The 21,221-nt window shown below is 40.2% G+C and overlaps 1 protein-coding gene across 3 annotated transcripts; it reads right to left on the reverse strand.

Moving 5' to 3' along the window:
- Positions 1-6,068: 6,068 nt before the first annotated feature.
- SLC35E3 (solute carrier family 35 member E3) lies at positions 6,069-20,475 on the reverse strand. 3 transcript variants are annotated; one of them, XM_081130503.1, is made up of 5 exons: positions 19,843-20,466; positions 18,877-18,987; positions 14,975-15,133; positions 11,265-11,347; positions 6,069-8,730 (listed from the first exon to the last, which is right to left on the reverse strand). In XM_081130503.1, the coding sequence occupies exons 1-5, from the start codon at positions 20,242-20,244 to the stop codon at positions 8,544-8,546; spliced, it is 942 nt and encodes a 313-aa protein (XP_080986629.1). In that variant the 5' UTR covers positions 20,245-20,466; the 3' UTR covers positions 6,069-8,543. The 3 variants fall into 3 exon arrangements, with proteins under 3 accessions (XP_080986629.1, XP_080986631.1, XP_080986630.1); XM_081130505.1 differs by lacking the exon at positions 14,975-15,133 and having other exon boundaries at positions 19,843-20,475; XM_081130504.1 differs by lacking the exon at positions 18,877-18,987 and having other exon boundaries at positions 19,843-20,462.
- Between the last annotated feature and the right edge of the window lie 746 nt (positions 20,476-21,221).

Raw genomic sequence — 21,221 nt, forward strand, 5'->3', positions numbered from 1 at the left:
GGGGAGAGAAAGAGAGAGAGAAACATCTATTTGTTCTATTTATATATGCACTCATTGGATGCTTTTTGTATGTGCCCTGATACGGGATTGAACCTGAAACTCTGATGTGTCGGAATGATGCTTTAACCAACTGAGCTACCTGGCCAGGGCCTGGTCTGCAATTTAAATGTCTCTGGTGATGTCATCAGGTGCTCAGGTAAATTGTATGGCTTACAAAGCATCGGTCAATGAGGTTAAGTGTTGTGGTGATTTCTCAAGTTTACCTCATGTCCTTTAGCTGCAATTTGCAATTGCAAGGCTCAGAAAAAAAAGTTTTAGTTCTCAATAATTCCAAGTCAAAGAATGGGAGAATAATTAAACATTAGTTCAGAGGGTTGTATGCAAATATTTAAGAAAACTAGAAAAATTCAGGATCCAGTACAGTTAATAGGTGAAAAATAAAACTTTAAAGAAAATTAACAACTAGACTCTAATAGTCACAACTGTGTATTATAATTTCTATTGAAACACAATTTCTCTCCCTAAAATCACCTTCATTTTAATCAAAAATAGCCAAATTAAAACTAATTTATTTATTGCATTAAGTCCAGTTTTAATTTGGCCTAATTTTTTGCATAAACACAAGAATAGCAACTGATCATAAAGGCTCTCTTAATGACCTCATAAAGAATCTGCAGATTGAACTTTAGCCTCTCCAGGCTAGGAAGCCAAGCCACACAGTTGCCATCAGGCTTTGCCTGAAACACCTATAGCTATTTTACTTGTCTGAATCTCTTGGGCAGGAAAGGGGGGAAGGTCAAAGGGTCTTTCTGAGTCTTTTGTTTCCTAATAAACAGCTTAAAATCAATATCCCACAAAGCAGCTTCATGGTGGTCCCTTCATTACTTATATTAATAATTTAAGATCTTGTTTTTCCTTTAAAAGAGAATCTTTGTTCATCCAGAGAATTTTCAACATGAGAACATTCAGAATTGATTTGAAAGTGGCAACACCACAGATATTCCTAACTACAAATACTTTGTCAAATTTACAATGAGAATGGTAATCCGTTTTTCACCCCTGTCACATTTTGCTGTATTCATCCCCAAAGTGACTTAAGTTTATATTGCAATCACGAATCTTATACTTTTAAAAATAGTGCCCTTAATAAACTCAACCTGAATTTTTCTTCCTCAAAGACATTCACCACAACCGTAGTTTAAACAAGACTTTTCTTCTTTCTCCCCTCTGTGCTGGGACTGTGCATTCATTCTGGGTTAGCCCAGAGTCCAGGTTTGTTCCCTCTGAATTCATGCTCTGTCTCGGAGGTAGATGCTGGAGAAGACAAGTTTCCCTTTCACAGGCTGAGAGTAGTAAAGTACATTCTTTCAACTGTAGGCCTGATGAAAGTTTTCCAAATTAAAAAAAACACCAAAGTTCTCAGAACAGCATACAGATTTTTCTTTATTTTAATAAAAGCTGTGACTTTAGAAATTATGTATTGATATTTTAAAAGAAAATTATAGGACTAATTTAAATAAAAATGTTAGAGTAGGTAGCTAGATATTAATAAAGGAGGAGAGCAAAGGCAATTAGACATCATTAAGCATAATCAACTAGGGAGCATAAGCCTGCTTGCTTCCCCAGGAATTTACTCCCCAGGGAACCACCACAGCTGACTGAAGGACGGGATAGAACAATAAAGGGGGAGGTAAGCACATGTGCAGTGGGAGCTAAAATGGCACCATGGAGGCCTGTCAGTTTAGCCTGGAAAAAGGATCAGATTGAATAAAAGACACAACCCCAGAAGATCTAGGAAATAGATGTTAGGGGGTGGACCCACCAAAAGCCCCTGACACTTGGGAAGTTGATTGGTTATTTTTTAAAAGCACCTGGTAATCCTGGCTGGTATGGCTGAGTTGGTTGGGTATCGTCCTGTGCACCAAAAGGTGGCCCGTTTGATTCCCAGTCAGCGCACATGCCTGGTTGCATGCTTGATCTCTGGTGCAGGCGGTGTGCAAGAGGCAGCCGATTGATGTGCTACTCTTGCATCAATGTTTCTCTCTCTCTCTCCCTCTCCCTTCCTCTCTCTCTAAAAATCAATTAAAAATTAAAAAAAAAAATTTTTAAAAAAGCACCTAGCCCACCCGGCCGGGTGTGGCTCAGCGGTTGAGCATTGACCTAGGATCCAGGAGATCGTGGTTTGATTCCCGGTCAGGGCACATGCCCGGGTTGTGGGCTCGATCCCCAGCAGGGGGCGTGCAGGAGGCAGCCGATCAATGACTCTCTCATCATTGATGTTTCTCTCTCTCTCTCTCTCTCGCCCTCTCCCGTCCTCTCTCTGAAATAAAAATAATAAATAAATAAATAAATATAAATAAATAAATAAATCTTGCCTATAGTAACTGCCAGGGCCTCCTTGAAGCCACAAGATCACCGGGTTCAATACCTATACCCCTGAAATGTAATCATTCAATATTCTAATACATTCTCAACATGGATCATCTTAAAGCAATAAAAGATGGTTTAAATAATTTTTATAATTTTAATAAATGTACAGGAAACAAAAAACTCTTCACTTAATTAAACCTACCAGCTACTTATAACGTCATCTCTGTTCATTTTTACTGTTGTCAATGTTCCGAGAGCTTTAAAAGGACGTGTGTTCTCTGCTTGTTGAGTGTCAGGGTCCTCCCTACACCTAATTAGACAAGCTCACTAACTTTCAGGCTGCGTGCTCTATCAATTTCTGATAGGGGTGTGTTTCAAATCTCAACTTTCCTTTTATTAGTTTGTTATGTTATTCATGATGATGTTCTTGGTGAAATGTCCTTTAAAAAATGACCCTCTTTGCCCTGGCTGGGTAACTCAGCTGGTTGGAGCGTCATCCTGCTATGTCAAGCCAATGAGTCACTCCATAATTCTCAAAGAACTCCGTCAAAAGAGGTTAGTTTTCTTCTAAACTCCAGGCAAAGGAAGACCTGGAGAATCTGACCATTGCTGTAGTGACCCCTGTTTTAGAGATCCCAGGAGATCTCCTCGGAAGGCTAATATTTTTTGAGCCTCCCACCTCTTGGGTTAAGGTCCACCCATCACGCTCCTGCACCAAATGGCTGGCTATAATTTTAAGAAAAGGGGAATTGAGAAAACAGGAAGCTGACTTTTGGGGGAGTATATGAACAAACAGGAAAAGGAAAATGATGACATTTGGTTGATACGGATCATTTGATGTTAAAAGGAAAAATAATCTCTTATGGGTAACGAAACATTTCAAAATTTAGAAATGTATGTGAACCTAAAACTCCTCCTAAAAAATAAAGTCCTTAAAAAATGCATATCTCTGGCTGGTTAAATAATTATGCAGGCTTGTTCTTGTGGCGTACATGGTATTTATGAGATATTTTTAGTTAAATAGAAAAATGTGAATTATTATGGTTTGGGTGATGCCCTGTTTCCCAATTAAAAACAGCACAGCAAAAATTATAATTAGTTGACTTGGAAATAATTCACCTCCCAGTGATTTTATATGACATGTGAAGCAGCTTAAGTCAAATGAATCAAATCATGTCTTTTAATATAACAAATATGAAAATAAGTCACATTTAATGTTTTGTATATACTTTCTAAAAACAGAACCCATGAGTAAAGAAATGTCCATGAACAAGAAAACAATCCTTATAAGGGTCGAATAAATTCTTTCCCATTTATTTAATCACATCTGCTCTCCATATAAACAAATGAGGAATTATAAATTTAGTCTGAGAAAGCAGAACCAGGGGATTTCATAGCTGGAGGGACCCCTGGAAATCATCTGGATCCAAGCTCTCATTTTATAGATGAAACTGAGAACTGTAAGTCAAACGACTTGCCTAATGCCAAGGCTATCCCAGTAAATGGCAGAGTCTGGACTGGATGCCACAGTCCTGATGTGCAGGATAGCCCCCTACCACTGCACCACACTGGTCCCCAGGCTGACACTGGTCTTTTTCTTGGCAGGTTTCTCTTTCTTTTTAATCTGAGCAATACTAGAAATAAGAAAACGCATGACTGCATCAGCCCTTAGTGGGCTTGCAAAATTGTTTTTCCAAAGTATCTGCAGTTGACAAAAGTAACTGTTGACTTTATTAATAGCAATCCACATCACAAGAATACATTCAGGAGCTCAGGAGCCAAAAATAAAACTTTCCAGAACAAAAGATCATCAGTGCTACAGAAGCATCTACACTGTTTCTAAGGGTACACAGGATAGTTGGTGCTTTACAATTTTAATCTGTAATAATAAGTTATCATTACAATGGAAGTCTTAGACTCATACACAAAAAGCCCCCTGCCCACCCCGTCGTGTCAAGCAGCATTCAGGATTGCTTGTAACACTGCGTGTTACATTAGCAACAGAGTTGTCTAGACCCTTGGATCCCATATCCTTACCTCTCACACCGACGACTCAGCCCACTCCAATCTGCTCTTTGCCTCCATCACGCCACTGAAACAGCCTAAGGTCACCAGGAAACTGTCAATACAACGGCTGTTTTTCTGTCCACTTCTACCTTGATTTCTTGGCAATATCATCACATTTGTCCACTCTCACTCCCAGTAGCTCGCCACCCTCATTTTCCTCCCACTCTTCCTTCCTCCTCAGTTTTCTTTGCAGAATTATCTTCCTCTACCAGCATATGCTCGAGTGCCTGTAGGCTCAGCTGTAGACTATCTTTTTGCTTTATACCAAGCTCATCTTGGTCTATGTTTTCATCTTTATCTGGTATACTCCAGAAACTCTCCAAGTTTTATCTCCACTCTAAGTCAAAAACTTCCTAACTCCTAGACCCGTGTCCCTGATTACTTGGTTAGCATCTTTAATTGGGTGCCTCAGTCAAGAGGGCTACGTATGGGCTCATCCCCTTCCTCCTGCCGTGTGTCCTGAGAAGGGCATCATTCTCTGTCAGGCTGTGCGAACCAGACACGTGATTCTCTTCACCCTCTCCCGTGCCCTTCATTTCCAATCCATCTCAAGCCCAGCGATCCCATCTACTAAATCTTCAACTCATCCACTTCTGTTATCTCACCACCACCTTTCCAAACTCTCACATTTCACAACAGTCATCTCCCAACTGGTCTCCTGGCATCTCTGGTTCACCTTTGTTTCAAAACAGCGGGGTTGACTGTGACATGGCTCAAAACACACCCTCTTGCTCTTACTAGATTTCTAACATAACCTACCAGATGTTCTATGGACCGAGGCCAGCCTGCCTTCCCAGGCTCTACCTCCCCCTCCCCCGTACTCCATCCCTTTTGCAGTTCTTTACACTCATAATTCCTCCAACCAGCGGGCCTTTGTATGTGCTATTTCCTCTTACAAGAAATGCAGTCCCCTGCCGTTGCTTAGCTAACTTCTATGGTTCATCAGATTTCAGCTCAACCAACCTTTTTCCTCATGGACACCTTCACTGACAGCCAGTCCTGGGCCACAGTGTTTGGTTATATGCTCCAGAGAACCAGGCCTCTTTTAGCATAATAAACTCACTGTTTTTATTTAATTAACATCTATCTTTTCTGCTGGACAGATGTCTCTTGAGAACACAGGGCTGTCTTTGCACCAAAGGCATGCCTTTGCACAGTGCCTAGCACAGTACCTGGCACATAATACACATTTGGTAAACCTTTGTTGAGTGAATGAAATTATTGTGTTCCTAATGTCAGCAAGTATAATCCAGTTCAAGTTTGGAAACAGAAGTGCAAAACGGAACGGTTAATAAACTTGATCTCCATTCTTTTCAAAGACTTTCACCTTTGGCGATTCTGCATATTCACTCACCCAACACCTACTGACTGACGGAGGCAACGTGGATGCCAGGTTTGCGCTGTTGCTCTTAAGACAAAGAAAAAAAGATGACCAATGATTTAAATGTAGCGATGTTTAAAAGGTATTTCTAAAAATGAAATGGGAGAAAGCTTGGTCCTTTCTGTTATTTTAAGAGACAAGAGAAGTTTATTTCACTAGATTCCGCATATTTGGGAGCCGGACAGGCCGGCGTTCCTACTGCACAGAGATGCTTTCGTTCTTCCGCCGGCTCTAATACGCAACACAGAAGTAAAAACATCAGGATCTCTTTATTTGTACAGGTAAAAACTGAACTTCAGTCATGTAACAGGATAAAAACCCAGTCAGTCGCATCTGTACCCCGGGGCGTGTGCCTCCACATCACCACCTTTGCGGGTTGCCTCCGTGGCTGGTCCTGGCCATCAGGGACATTTCCCCAGGAATTTCCTTCTCAATGCGAAGATCATCTTCAGGGCCAAATCTGTTTATCAGCCTCTAGTTCCAGCAGTATATATTTTATTCACTTACATACAGGAACCCCATGCTATCTTTCTCAAACCTTCCCACTACATTCCTATTGACATCAGCCCTTTATCATAACCCTCCCCTAACACTTACATCTCCCCCAGTTGTATTTACAGTTGAGAATTTGTACATGGCACAGATTAACTGGGCTGTTAGTGCCCAGACGTCACATAATCCTCACTGTGCTGAAACTCTTTTCCAGCTTCAGGGGAATAATTATATGTTAATTTAGACATACAGAGAATGGTGGTGGACAGACAATGCCCGAGGCTCATCTGGTAAGACAAATTGTTCTGTAGTCTTAGCACAATAAAATATATTTTCGGAAACTGAGAACCAAAGTATTTAAAACACAAACAGAAAATCACACATATGAGTCACATAACAGATTGACTGATACACTGAAATTCTGTCAAAATAGATTTTCCTTGAGGCTTTCATTTCAGACAAGTCAGGGGAAAAAAAATCCTAAAAAATCCACATGGCTCTTTGTCCTCTTAAGAGTTGCTTTCTCATTTCAAGTTTAAAAATAATATTTAGAAAAAGAATTATTACAAGAGGGTTTCTCTGTCTCAGTCAATTTACTGTGAGAGGTTATCAACAACTGTTTTTAATGCTCTGTAAAGAAGTTAGAAGGCAGTAATAAAATTTGCAATTAAATACATGGCACTATATATTTCCTTGGGTGAGACTTACGTATTTTCCCTATACCCTAATGTAAAAAAAAAAAAAAAAATTATTCCTGCCCTGGCTGGTATGGCTCTCAGTTGGTTGGAGTGTCATCAGGACACATACCCAGGTTGTGGGTTCGATTCCTGGTCAGGGCATGTGTGGGGGGAAACCAATCAATGTTTCACTCTCTCTTTCCTCTCACCCGTTCCTTTCTCTAAAAAAAAAAAAAAAAATCAATAAAATTTAAGCCCTGGCCAGTGTGACTGAGTTGGTTGAGTGTCACCCTATACACCAAAAGGCTGCGGGTTTGGTTCCTGGTCAGGGCACATACCTGGGTTGCAGGTTCGGTCCCTGGTCAGGGCGCATATGGGAGGCAACCAATTGATGTTTCTCTCTCACATGGATGTTTCTCTCTTCTCTTCCTCTCTCTAAAAATCAATGAAAAACATATTCTCAGGTGAGGATTAAAAAAAAAACCCCACAGAAATTACCAACATGAAAGGCTCAAAGAGGCCAGGAGAGTTACCAAAATCATAAGAAACCTGTTCAATTCCATCTATAATCTTTCTTTCTTTCTTTTTTTTAAGTACCTTCTTTTTTTTAAAAAAATATATCTTTATTGATTTCAGAGAGAGGAAGGGAGAGGAAGGGAGATAGAAACATCAATGATGAGAGAGCCACTGATCGGTTGCCTCCTGCACGCCCCCAACTAGGGATGGAGCCCGCAACCTGGGCACGTGCCCTGACCGGGAATCAAGCCCCTATCGCCTGGACCCTAGGTCGATGCACAACCGCTAAGCCATGCCCAGCCGGGCCATAATCTTTTCTTTGGGCTATTTGAACATGGAGCTACTTTGTTTTTTAACTTCACACATGTTTCTAGAGCTCACCGAGAACTCCGAAACAAGAGAATATCTATAGAAACTGTAGGGTTTTTTTGGATAACGTATAACTTCTGACCTCAATTTTCCACTAGAAAAATGGTACTCTTGGAACTGGATTTTGTTTTATGGCCTTCTGTACTACACTTTGTTTTCTATAAATTATATTTCATTTCTATAAGTGAAATAAGCAGGAAGTTATACTAAGCCAACTAAAATAGAAATGTTAGATTTAAATTCTGACTTGAACGGTGGATAAAATTATAGAGCTCACATTGGGGACCATCCACGAGCAAGTAGAGGAGTGCTACGCTCCTTCTTTGGAAGAGTATGAACACTTAAAAACCTCGACACATCTGTAGTTCAGTGATATGAAGTCCTCTGCCGCTTTTACAGAACTTTAATTTCATGTACTTCATTTGGTATAACCAAACCATCCTGTGTACTTCATACAACCATCACCTTTGAAAAGAGGCATGAATTAAGTTCTTCAAAAAAGGTACTCTAAAGGAAAAAGTCATACTTATAAAGTTTCCTTTGTGTTATTCCTTGGAAACCATCATTCCATGAATTATGCAATGTAATTATTTTTCTTCTTTGAAAGCAACTCGTACACTTAACATTTTTAAATCTTCGGGTGACTTTTCTCCACACACACAAGAAAACAATTAAGGACGCTGTACCAATTTACTCTTACTTCCCTCCTGTTCACTGAGTTTAAAATGGGTATAGGCGAGAATGCCAAATAATGTGCACAGCATGCCGAGACCCTGGTTAACTGACAGCGGGTCCTTAAATAAAACATAGCCTCCAAATAAAGTGATGCAGAACTTGAAGTGTCCAAACATGTTGTAGCTGAGGTTTCTGGATAAGGCATAACAAGCTAGACATTATATCCACACAGTCACACTCACGCGCGGAGCAAGAGCCTCCCGTGGCTGGAAGGAACTGCATGACTCTCTGGACTATCCCCAGCTGAGACCCCGAGCTCCTAGACTTGTTCACCCAAAACTGAGCACGTGCTCTTCCTCCTCGCCCCCAAACCTCAGCTGATGGCAACTCCATTCTACCTGGTGCTCAGGCCAAAACCAAATGAGCCAACCTTGTTTCCTCCCATATTCTCCACATCCAGTTTGTCATCAAAACCTGTTGGCTCTACTAAAAAATATACCCAGCACTGGCCGCTGTGGCTCAGTTGGTCCGGCATCATCCCATGCACCAAAAGGTTGCTAGTTCGATTCCTGGTCAGGGCACATGCCTTGGTTTCGGGCCTGATCCCCAGTAAGGGGCGTGCAGGAGGCAGCCGATCAATGTTCCACTCTCACACTGATGTTTCCCATGTTTCTTTCTCTCTCCTCCTTCTCTCTCTAAAAAATCAATAAAAATATTCAATTTATATCTAGAATACAATCACTTCTCACTATGTCCACTGCTACCATCCAGGTATCAAGCCACGATTATTTCTAAATTAGAATATGACAATGGCCTCTTGACAGTTTCCCTTCCTGTCTTGCCTCACTTAAGTCTAGTGGTTCTCAACCAGGGATGATTTTGCCACCTGGGCAAAGTCTGGACACATTTGTGGTTGTCATCACTGGGGAAAGAGAGTGCTATGCATCTACAGAGGCCAGTGATGTTGCTAAACATTCTGCAATGCACAGGCGCCTGCAACAAAGAATTGTCTGGCCAAAAAGGTCAAAATAGCACTGATTTGGGAAACCATGCTTTAGTCTGTTCTTGACACAGTGGACCAGAGTGACTCTATGAGAACATAAGTAAAATCATGTCATTTCTCTGCTCAAACTCCAATGGCTTCCTTCTCACCCAGAGTAATAGTCCTTAATAAGAGCTCTGCTCCACCTGGCTCCCCGTCGCCTCTCAGAGCTACTATACTCCACCCTCTGCGCTTCCTGCCCCGACCACACAGGCTCCCTTGTTCCTTCGGGCTTCTCACCTGCTGGTCCCTCGCCTGAAATGCTATTCATCCCGGTCTGCATGGAGCAACCTCTTTTCCTTCAGGTCTTTACTCAAAAGCTCCCCTCTTGCAGAGGCCCTCCTGCCTTCTCTCCCTGAAATCTCACTCTGTCCCCAACATTTCTCATCCTCATTCTGCTTTATTTTTCCTCCTCAGCACTGCACACTATCTAACATTACTACTTATATTTTCTTTTTTTGTTTGTTTACAGTCTGCTTAAGCCCGTGAGAGCAAAGATTTTTGTCTATTTTGTTATATTGCCAGTGCCTGACAAACAGTAGATATTAAGTATGTAAATATGAAGTCAATGAACAGTTCATAGTGGGTGTTCAATAAGTGTCTGTTGAATGCATACATGTTCTTAGTAAGGGCACACACTTGGATGCCTTGACTGGGCAGCACAGTGCAGAGTTTGGGGACCAGACTGCATGGTTTGAAAACTGGATACGACACTTCTCAGCTGCATGACCTTGAGTTATTTAAACTCTCTGCACCTCCATTTCCCCCTCTGCAAAATAAAGTAATAGAATTTACCACACAGAGCTGCTGTGAGAATTAAATGCCTAATATATATAAGGTGATTCGAAAAGTACCTGGCACAAAATAAACATTTAATAAGTGTTGTTCTTTTAAAAAATGATTATCATTGTTGTTATTTATTGATAGCTGGCAAGTAAGCTGCTTTTTTACTTTGATGACATCAGTGTTCACCCATTTATATATATCAGTACACTCTGACATAACATTACTAAACTACCTCTCTGATGTAAAGGAATCTGTTCTTTGTATTTGCCTAAGAGTGAAGCAAAGCGAAATGAGAAGAGAAACAGAATGACAAGCAGAATGTTAAGAATGCGCAAATGAGTTTGATTCAGACCTTCTGGGTATGACTTCATTTCTTGAAGTAACAGTGAGAAAAACAGGCACACCCATATCCACATAAGTACAAAACCATACCCAGGATTCTGAGGTCACTTATGTCAATTTCAGAGGTCTGATTATATTTTGTTATGTGGATAACCAAACCTCTACCTTATTACTATAAAAAACTGAGAACTGATTGACAACGCAAGCATCCATCTCATTCATTATTCACTCCACAAATATTTATTTTACCCCACTATGTGCAAGGAATGGTTCTCTACGTTAATTTTGATAAGGGAAATGGTCATCCGCGACTTAAGAAAATTCAAAACTGTTCATGATACAGAAAGCTAATCCACTTTCCCAGTTCATGTTTCTTTAAATTTCTATAGACTCTAGTGTGGAATGAGATGATTAAAGATAAAAAGTAACTCACTTTACTCAATTTAGGCCATGCAATAGTAATTGTCAGACTCAAGGAAATTAATGTGATGGAGTTTTAAAAACTATAAAAGACTGTGCATTTGTTACGTCATTAGAAAAAGGATACGTGACTGGTGACGTGTTCCCAATGATCCAATAAATCGATAAGTTCACCATGAATGCTATTACTCCAGAGAGCAGCACCATGAGCTACAAGTAAACCAAAACAATCATTAATGCAGCTTCAATCATTATAATCACCAAATAAATATACAGTTCATTAGGCATTTCTAAAAACTCAAATATCAACCATTAGGTACAAGATTTAAAAAAATAATCAATTTGAAAACAACAACAACAAGAATTGAGGGTAAAAGAGCAGAATGAATAATATTCCAAAATGTAATTTTGTCTAACAAAACTCAAAGGAAAGTTCTCCAAGAATATCCTGCATCTCAATGTGAATATCTACGTTCATTTTTCTTATCCATCTGAAGAAAAATTACTTTTAAAATAATTTCTTACTATAAAAGCAATTCATGTTCATTACAGAAAAATCAGAAAATAAAGATAAGCAAAAAGAATGTACGTTCTTATAATCCCAACCACCTACCACTATTAATACCTTAGCACATATCCTTCCAGATCTTTCTTCTATTGAATTGCTCATATCTGTTCTTATTTAAATTAAATCAACATATATTCATTGGATATCTACAATCGAGGCCACGCCTTGTGAGGAACACAATATATTCTTGTCCTCAAAGAACTTAGAAACTACTTAAGGACACAATCAAAGTCATGACAATCATAGCTTATACTTACATGGCACTTATTATGTACCAGGAATTGTTCTAAATGTTTTACATATATTAATCCATTTAATCCTCATAAACACCATGAAGTAGTAAAATATTATCCCTTTTTATAGATAAGAAAACAGCACAGTGAGGTAAGTAATTTGCCTGAGGTCACACAGCTAGGAAGTGGCAGGGCTGAGGCTGAAACCCAGCAATCTGGTTCTCGAGTTTCTGCTCTTAACCCACTCTGTTGTACCACCTTTTAATCACATGAAAGTGAGTGCAATGCAAGATTTCTGACTCAGGCAATAAAAGAAAAGGAACTACCTCATTTATAGGCAAACAGACAATAGGTTCTATATGAATCTTTAGGCAGGACACGCCCTTTTGGGCTGGGAAATGTCTTTGGATTTCAAATGTATGTATACATTGAAGAAAAAAGAGGGGGTAGGATTCCTAGCAGAGGGAACAGTAGGGGCCAAAGCACGGAGGCATGAAAATACAAAGTGTGTACATGGGATAGTGAATTAAGACAACTTGGCTGAGAATAGGGGACAGAGGGGATGTACCACTGCATACACATACAACATTCTGTTCAAACCTATCTCACAACTTTATTTAAAAAGTCATAAAGTCATTTTCTATTTCTAAAATAAGAGTTTAGATAAAATATTTGTTATGATTTGAATTAATAAGTTTACATTCCAAAGAGATAAATAAGTCATATTTGAAGATTCTTTCTGTCCCATGTGGGTTTTATCAGTTTTCACATCAGCAGTCATAAGAGGACAACCAGAGTTGGATTTGTGTCCTATTTAGGTAAAAAGAGTAACACGTCACTTGTTTTATAAAAGTGAGGCCCATAAAATTGTCAACTAAGAGAAACTTGCTCCTTAAAGATTTTAAAAACTGTTTCTAGAAATATATCACTGTTAATTGTATTGAGTTCACAGAATGTTACATACCTACTTCTTGATGACTTAGCATTAAAACTACAATTACAAGCTCTACTTTGAGGCAATGATGCCCTCTAGGGACAGTAAAGAAGGAAGGCAACTTTCTCTTATTTAAATGGCCTCGGACTGCTGTGCACTATGTTTCCTTGACTCTATGGCCTTTCTGCTGCTCTCCTCTTTCAAATCTGTCAGAGTATCTATTGCAAAAAACCTCTGCCTTTCTAATTTAAGGTGTCTAAGTTGCAATGGTTTGAAGACCAGATAACTAAAGTGGCTAGAACTTTTGTAAAATTAAGAGGAAATACCATTTGACAGATGGTCCAGTGATTTCTACTTGGGAAAAGAGGGTTTATGCTAAAGCACTGTGAATTTGAAACAACTATCAATCTGCTCACAGGCAGCACAGCGGGGTGATTAACAATATGGGCTTTGGAGCTAGAAAGCTTGGATTCAAACTCTAGCGCCGCTTACTAGCTGTGGGATCTCAAGTCAGTTAATTAACTCTCTGTCTCTCAGTAAATACAGGGAGGGAATAGCATGGATCCACACAATAAAATTATCAGGATTAGGTAAGTTAATATTTTCAAAGTGCTTAGAATAGTGCCTAGGACAGACTAAGGGCTATGTAAGTTTGATAAGTTAATGCTACCAACAAAAAAGACAGTTTTACTGACTGTGTTCCAAAGGTTAAAGTTACAAGAAGCAGACATTCCTTCCCTAAGTGGGGGATTATACTAACTTAAAATGTCTCCAAAGTACGTATCCCTCTGATCTGGCAATTCCACTCTTAGGATTCTACTTCATAAAAAAAGTACCAGTTCATGAGGACACATGTACAAGGATGTTTATTGCAACACTGGTCATAGTGGTCAAGATCTGGAACTGGAACTATTATACAGGCATTGCAAAGAATGATATAAAGAGACTTTCATGAGGTATTAAGTGAAAAAAGTCAGATACAGAAAATCATGTGATATGATCCCACTTTTGTAATAGAAACAAATGTTTATTTATGTATATAAACATGTGTGCGTGCATGTGTGTGTTGTGTATGTTGATATATGGGTATGTACACCATGAAGAAAAATATGAAAGAACAAACACTAAATGTTGACATGACTTACTTCAAGGGGCAGGGATGGGGTAATGAGATGTGGAAGTGTGTATGGGTAGGAGGACTGGGGAAAAGGAATTCATGATAAAAACAGCATATATGATAAAGTTCCATGTATATAAAATTATACATACACACATACAAATACACATACATTCGTGTGTCTGTGCATCTGAAAAAGAGATCCATGAAATAATCACGAAAATGATAAAGGTGATTATCTTAGTTTAGCAGGATTCTAAGGACCTTCACTTTCTTTATATTTTTATGTATGTTCAAAATCTATACAATGACCATGTACTATTTATATTATTAAAACAAAATCAAGCAGCAAGAGAAAGACAGTTTGTTACTTACAAGGGAGCTCCCATAAGACTGTCAGTTGATTTCTCAACAGAAACATTTCAGGCCAGAAAGGATTGGCATGAAATATTCAAAGTGATGAAAAGCAAGGACCTACAACCAAGACTACTCTGCCCAGCATGGCTATCACTTAAAGTTGAAGGAGAAATAAAGAGCTTCCCAGATAAGAAAAAGCTAAAAGAGTTCACTGCCACCAAACCAATATTACAAGAAATGTTAATGGACTTCTTTAAGAAGAAAGAAAAAAACCCCAAATCAATAAACCTATATTTTCACTGTAAAAAAGTAAAATAAAAATAGATGCCTGAATTATTTGTGAGCTATAGCTTGGTGTGACCAGAACAGTAACAAAGCATCAGCAGACCCGAATTTTAGGCCTTGTTTTGCCACTGACTACCTGCCTGACCCTGGGCAAGTTTCTCAACCTTTGTGTTTCAGTTTCTTCATCGAAAAAATAATCCTTACCTCGCCTCCCTTAAAGGGTAATTATGAATACAAAATGTCAGAATGAATCTGAACTAGTGCTCTGAAAATTAAAATTGCATTAGTAATGGAGGGATTATTATTATCTTATTTCTTAGACACCAAAACAATTAGAACTCACCAAAGCAGAAACTGACCAGGGGCTGAACAGTCCTCCTTCTCCAAACAGTGGCTCAAAGAAGGGCACGGCAACCAGCAACATGCCCGATGACATTGGAGCCTGGTAGTACAGCAGCTGCATTGAGTTAACTTGCAATTCATGCTGTTTGGCTCCTACCCACTGAAAATTAGGAGATAAAACCAGTTACGCAGAAAAAAAATAGCATTACTTAATAAAGGAAAGATGCAATTCTAGCCACAGAGATGGGAATGTGGGGCACGGGGCTGGGGGAAGAGGAAATGTCTAATTATTCTACAAGATTTCAAAGATCAATAATATATATAAATGTTCCTCAAGCACGCTGGATGAGAGGAGCTTTATAAATTCAATGTCTGATTGTGTATTTTCTTCTGAATTATAAAGAAGAAGAAAATCCTCTCTTCCCTCTTGATCCTAGTAAATGGGGAAAGTCCATGCACACAGGAAGCCACAAGCCTAAGAGAGCTCAGGAAAAAATGACAGGAATGGAAATTTGGGTCATTAGTAGGAATACAGATGCAGTGTCAGACTTGATTTCTTTCTAAAATGCCCCCCGAAAAGACTGGGGGGGCAGGGCAGACTAATTAGAGACTGACAGGAACCTCAGTTATCCCAGGTGGCTGCCAATGTATGTGGCTAGAAAGGTATGTGAAGTCTTTCGACTCACTTTAAAAAACCCCAGTCAACAGTAAAAGGAATTTTCCTCATTATGGATGACTTTCCTGTGGGTAATCTCCCACCAATACACCTCAAAAAATGAGATGATCACAAACCCTAAACAACTATGTCACTCAGTAGAACTGACACCTCAAAGCCTCAAATCCCATCAGTCCTCTAAATGCTTCACAAATATGACTATTTAAAAAAAGCTCGATAGGATGGTTTGAATATCTGGCAATAACGGCCAGGCCTTTGAATAACTGCTCCTACATAATTCTTTTTCTTGTAGGTCTGGGTATCCTGTTACATATACTCTAAACTATAGAAATTCACCAAGACAAAAACAGAAGAGCAGGAAATCTGACACATATTCCTGCCAGCCTTAACTAACAGTCTTCTGTGAGTATGAAGGACAAAGAAGTGATTCTTCTGCGGCTGGCTCCTTGGGGCACTGCAGTGAGCAAAAACATGCAGAGTATATGCCTGTCCCTCTGTCCCTTCAGCAGCCTCACCAGGCAGCTGCATGTCTCTGACACAGAACTGCCTGGAATCATGGTGAGTCAGGGCCTCCACTTCCCCTTCCTGCAATGCAGCCTGGCTTCTACTCACCACCCCTCTAATGAAGTTGCTCCCCAAAAGGGCAACATCATCTCCAACAGTCATATCTGTAGGACTCCCCTTCACTGTCCTGCTGGAGCTCTCTGTAGAATCTGCAAATTTCTCTTGGAAGAACTTGACCCCTGATTTGCACTGTTTCCTCACTCACCTCTTCCTCCACTTTCAATTTTTAAGGTAGATCTCTGGCCTTCCTCTTTTAACTCCCTAACTGATTTCTTTTACTATCCGCTGACGTCCATAGCTCTGACCTCTTTGCTTGAGCATCCTTAAACTCACATCTTCAACAGCTTACAGGCCATCTTCACTTAGATAATCTGCAGGGATTTATTTAAAATCAAGCTCGTTACTTTCTTCCCCGAATTAATTCATCCTATGTTGCTCTAATAATTGATATAATCTCCTCCAAGAATCATACTCTTTACTTTCCTCACTCACATTCGGTCAGGTCCCACTAATTCTTTCTCCAAAAGGTTTCCGGAGTGTTTTCCTTACCTATTCCACTACCACTGCCCTTGGCCAGTGCCTTCCTGTCTTCCCTTCAAACCATGGAGAGCTTCCTGTCACCCTTTCTTCCCTCTCTTATTCACTCTTCATTGCCACCAGAGTTAATTTTCTAAAGTACAGGGAATGATCAAGTCACTCCCCTATCCACACTCCTTTCCTGGTGCCTGATTCCTTTACATGACATTTAAGACTCTGCCATTTGGTCTCACCCACCCCTAAGCCTTAGCCTTCCACAATGCCAAACAAGTCAAGTTCTCCAAAAATGCTCCATACATCACTGCAAAGAAAGACCTCTGCTATATTTCTTTGCTAAGTAAATTTGCATGTGTCCTTCAATTTAAATTAACTTTTCCATGAAGTCTTATCTCACCCTTCTCTGGTAGAACTGCCACTTCCTCCCTGGTGTACCTCAAAACTTTCCTCATACCCTGAGCTATCCTACTCGTGATAAGCTGTCTAAACATGTGTCTACAATACTGAATTGTAGCTGCTTTTCATCTTTGTACCCTCAAGGCTGAGCATAAAGCAGAAGAAATGTCTGCTGAATGAATGAATGACTCAACAGTCTTTCTACAATGAAAGCTAATAGCTGATCACTCATCTTTTAACTCCTTTTAATGCCCCAGCAGAAATAACTTAGAAATTATACCTGGATGCAGTGGGAAAATACAACTTTCTCTAAAATGAATTTTTGGGAAATACACCTATTTTATAACAGTACTTTTTACCATTTACTAATAATGGAGAACTCTGCCTATTTGTTACTCTATAATCATTTCTTGGTCAGTCTCATTCCAAATATCTACCTGAAGGATATTGAATCCTTTGATTCTAATCTATAACAATGTTGAGACTTGTGTGAACAAAAATCGTGATATTGGCATGAACAGTGAGTACTCTAAATTTAAATTATATATAATGAATGCAAGAAAGTCTAATGTTCAACAAATAAAATTTCTTGCTATATTTAATAAATATTTAATCCATACTGGGCAAAAAAGAATGTTCATTTACTGTCTCTAGCAACAAATTTAAACTCACTGAAGTACACCCAAATATAACTTTCTTGAAGCACAAAGCTGAGCTTCCTCTCATTACTCTCTGCAGTAAAAGACAATATCTGGGAGCCAAGTGACAAGAGTGAGTAGGTGCTCCATCCTTTCATGCCACTGGTATCTTTTTTAGACTACTTCTCTGCCACTAAAATATCTATTCACCCTAGAATTTTTATATAACAATACTTCTGAAATGATCAGTATTATAAAGTTTAAGATGCTAAGACTGTATTATTAAACTAACACTCAACAAGAATGTCTTAGTTTATAACCAGTAGATGTTTGCAAAAAAAGTAAAATTAGTCACACATTTTGACTCTAATTTCCCCATGCAGGCACACCCAGAATTTTCAGTCCAAGGTTTTCAGTATAGAGAAAATACTGTTTCACTGTACCCTACACCAAGTTACTTCCCCCCGCACACACACATAAATAACAAAAAATATACTTGTTCAGGTTTTACGGTAATGAAGTGGATCCATGAACAAATTTTTAATGAATGCCTGCTATATAGGCAAGGAACTGTGCTGGTACAAGAAGTGAAATACCCATTGCTATAAAATATTGATATAGACAAATTATTCGAAGCCAATATACAAGTTGTAACAGCAGCATATTTTCTGAGGCAAAGATTTATAAATCTGTAATTTTCCTTTCCCACTCAAATTTTTGAAAGCGTACTCACTCCTTCACAATGTTATAATTAAAATGAGAAATGTAACCAACGAACTCAGTCCTAAAGTCAAGTCTTACTACTCATTTTGTGAAGATTTCCCAGAATATAATATAACACCACCCCAAACTCAGACTATTAAGCATGGGTATTATACACTTACAAACAGGGAGGTAGGTATTTGGTGAGCATCACACACCCAAGTTTCTCTGTCTCCTTTCTTCTCTTCACCTTGAGTCAGACAATTTATGCAATGATGCTTTCTTCCTAACAGTTTATTGTCTCTATACTGTATTTTCTAAACCTTGGGATACAGCTTCAAAATTTATGAAATCTGCTAAAAAGGCACATAAAGAAAAAAAAAAATTACCAACCACTTGATAAAGGGATGTAACTAAAACACCAAGAGCAGCAAACACCATTCCAAGGAAATTAAACTTCACATCGTAATAAGAATTTAGGATTACACCTAAAGTTATAGGAATCTGTAAAGAAAAAGAGGTAAACGTTGTTCAGATTAAATTCAAGAGTATTCCTTTCATGGTGTCTTACAAAGTTAATAAAAAAAAAATCACTGGGAAACAATGAACCTCTATACATTTTTCTTCTTTTCTATTTGAAAACATTGACTATTACTCCTGTTTCCTCAAAGTTAAATATGATAGTTCTCATTATGTTCATACTTAATTCTACTGAAAATTTTGGGTAAAATAATAAGTCAATGCCTTGCACTTTGCAAGAAATGAGTACCACATGCATGGGCATAGGAGTAAAAGAACCCCCAAACTAATGTCTAAACGACAGATAAACATATAACAAAAGCATTGGGATCTTAAATATTGTAAATTATTAAGTGCTAAAATTATTTTAGCCCATTTCTTACATTTATCGATCCAGAAATCTCTGCAGAATGTCGCTGCTAACATAGTCTGAGAGATATTTTATGCTAACCCTTTAACTTTTATCATACGTGGTGTGGTTCCCCTGGGGGAGGTGGGCTGTTCTCGGTTTGAGATTTTGCAGATGCTGTATCGGATTCACTGACCTGCACTATCCAATACACTTTTCTTATCAATCACAGCATTTAAGGATATACAATAAACAGGAGGTATTAAAACACACAAACACACTTCTGGGCTCAGAGCCCAATGGAGCGCCTACATGGCTTTTTTCCATCTCCCCCAAATAAGCCTTCAATCGACATGCTCACAGATGACACGTGTGGGTTTCAAGATGACGGGAGAGCGTGGAGCAAGGTTAAACATTCAAATCTCCCGGTGAAAAAGACGTCCAGGCGGTGGGCTGTTAGAGCTGCGCCTCGCGAAGCTGAGGCTACTCACCAGCGTGAGCTGTATTTTGGTAGAAAAGGTTTTCTTGTAGCAGAGGGTCTGGATAACTATGATCACCGGCGTGGTCATGGCCTTGGCCAGCTGATAGGTGCCTATGGTGTTGTTCTGCAGGGAGAGGTTGGTGAAGACCACGAAGCCACAGAAGCTGAGGGCCAGGAGGAGGAGCTTGGAAGGCGGCAGGCTTTTGGGGGCAAAGATGTCCAGCTTCTGGCACAGGTACAAGCCCAGCCAGGTGACCACAAAGTGCACCAGCGTCAGGCTCATGTTGGGGAAGCCGTGGTGCACATAGATCCATTTGTTGAGGAACACGATGCAGATGGACACCAGCAGGTTGAGCAGGAGCCCGGCGGCGATGCGCCCGTTGCCCCGCACTCGCTCCGCCAGCGATGCCATGACCCCCACGACGCCCGGCCCTTCAGCGTCCGAGCGGGGCGCCCCGCCTGCCTCCGGCTGCCCTCGCGCTCCTTCTCCGCTGGCGCGTTCCCGCAGCCGCTGGCTTCAGCTTCTGGCCGGGGAGAAGGTCCCCGGCGAGCCGCAGCAACGCACACATGCTCCGCCACCGCCCAGAGAGCCCGCGACGACGCGGCGGCACGTCCCGCGCGCCCCGCCCCGGCCACGTGACTCGGGGCGCCGGCGATTCCGCCCCCAGCGGGGAGCGGCGCGGCCTCTACCGTGCGCAGGCGCGTGGGGCTCCGGGTGCGGAAAGCGGCGCCCCGGGCCTCCCCTCCCGCTGCGCTGGCTGACTCGAGCCCGCTGAGCCCGTCTGGGGCGCCTTTCCGGGTGTTCGGTATATTCTGGGTCAGTTGACTCGACTCGCAGGACTGCTGCGCTCAAGCTGATGGAATGGGCTGTGCAAACCGCTGGGCAGTGTTACTATCAGACCCGTGCTGAGCGATTTCATTCCTCCAGATGTGCAGGAGAGTGGACAGTGTGGTGAACCTTACTCACTCACCATTAGTAAACGCTGCAGATGTTCTTTTTCAATCAATGTTTGTTTGGCCTTTTATTGTAGAAAAGTGCCCATTTTACTTAAATGTTCTAATATTCTTGGTTAGAGTTGTATATAGTATTCGATCATATTTGAAATTTATTTCATCTGTTGTTACATCACTTGACTTATTCTAAACATGCATTTGGGCTTTCTTTGTCCCTTGATTAGACTTGACAGTAATTTGTCTAGTTTATGGAACTTTTCAAAGATTACTGCTACTGCTTTTGTTTCAAGTCATTACTTTCTCCATTCGGAATCCTCCCCCCCCCCAATTTCTTGAATAGAATGTTCAGTTTGTTTATTTAAAGGATTGAAACTGTGAGTTTCCCTCCTTCAGAATAGCTTTGTCCACAGTCCTCCGGACAATGTAATATTCTCA

Source organism: Miniopterus schreibersii (genome assembly GCF_964146895.1).
Source record: "Miniopterus schreibersii genome assembly, chromosome: 2".
Classification (NCBI taxonomy): domain Eukaryota; kingdom Metazoa; phylum Chordata; class Mammalia; order Chiroptera; family Miniopteridae; genus Miniopterus; species Miniopterus schreibersii.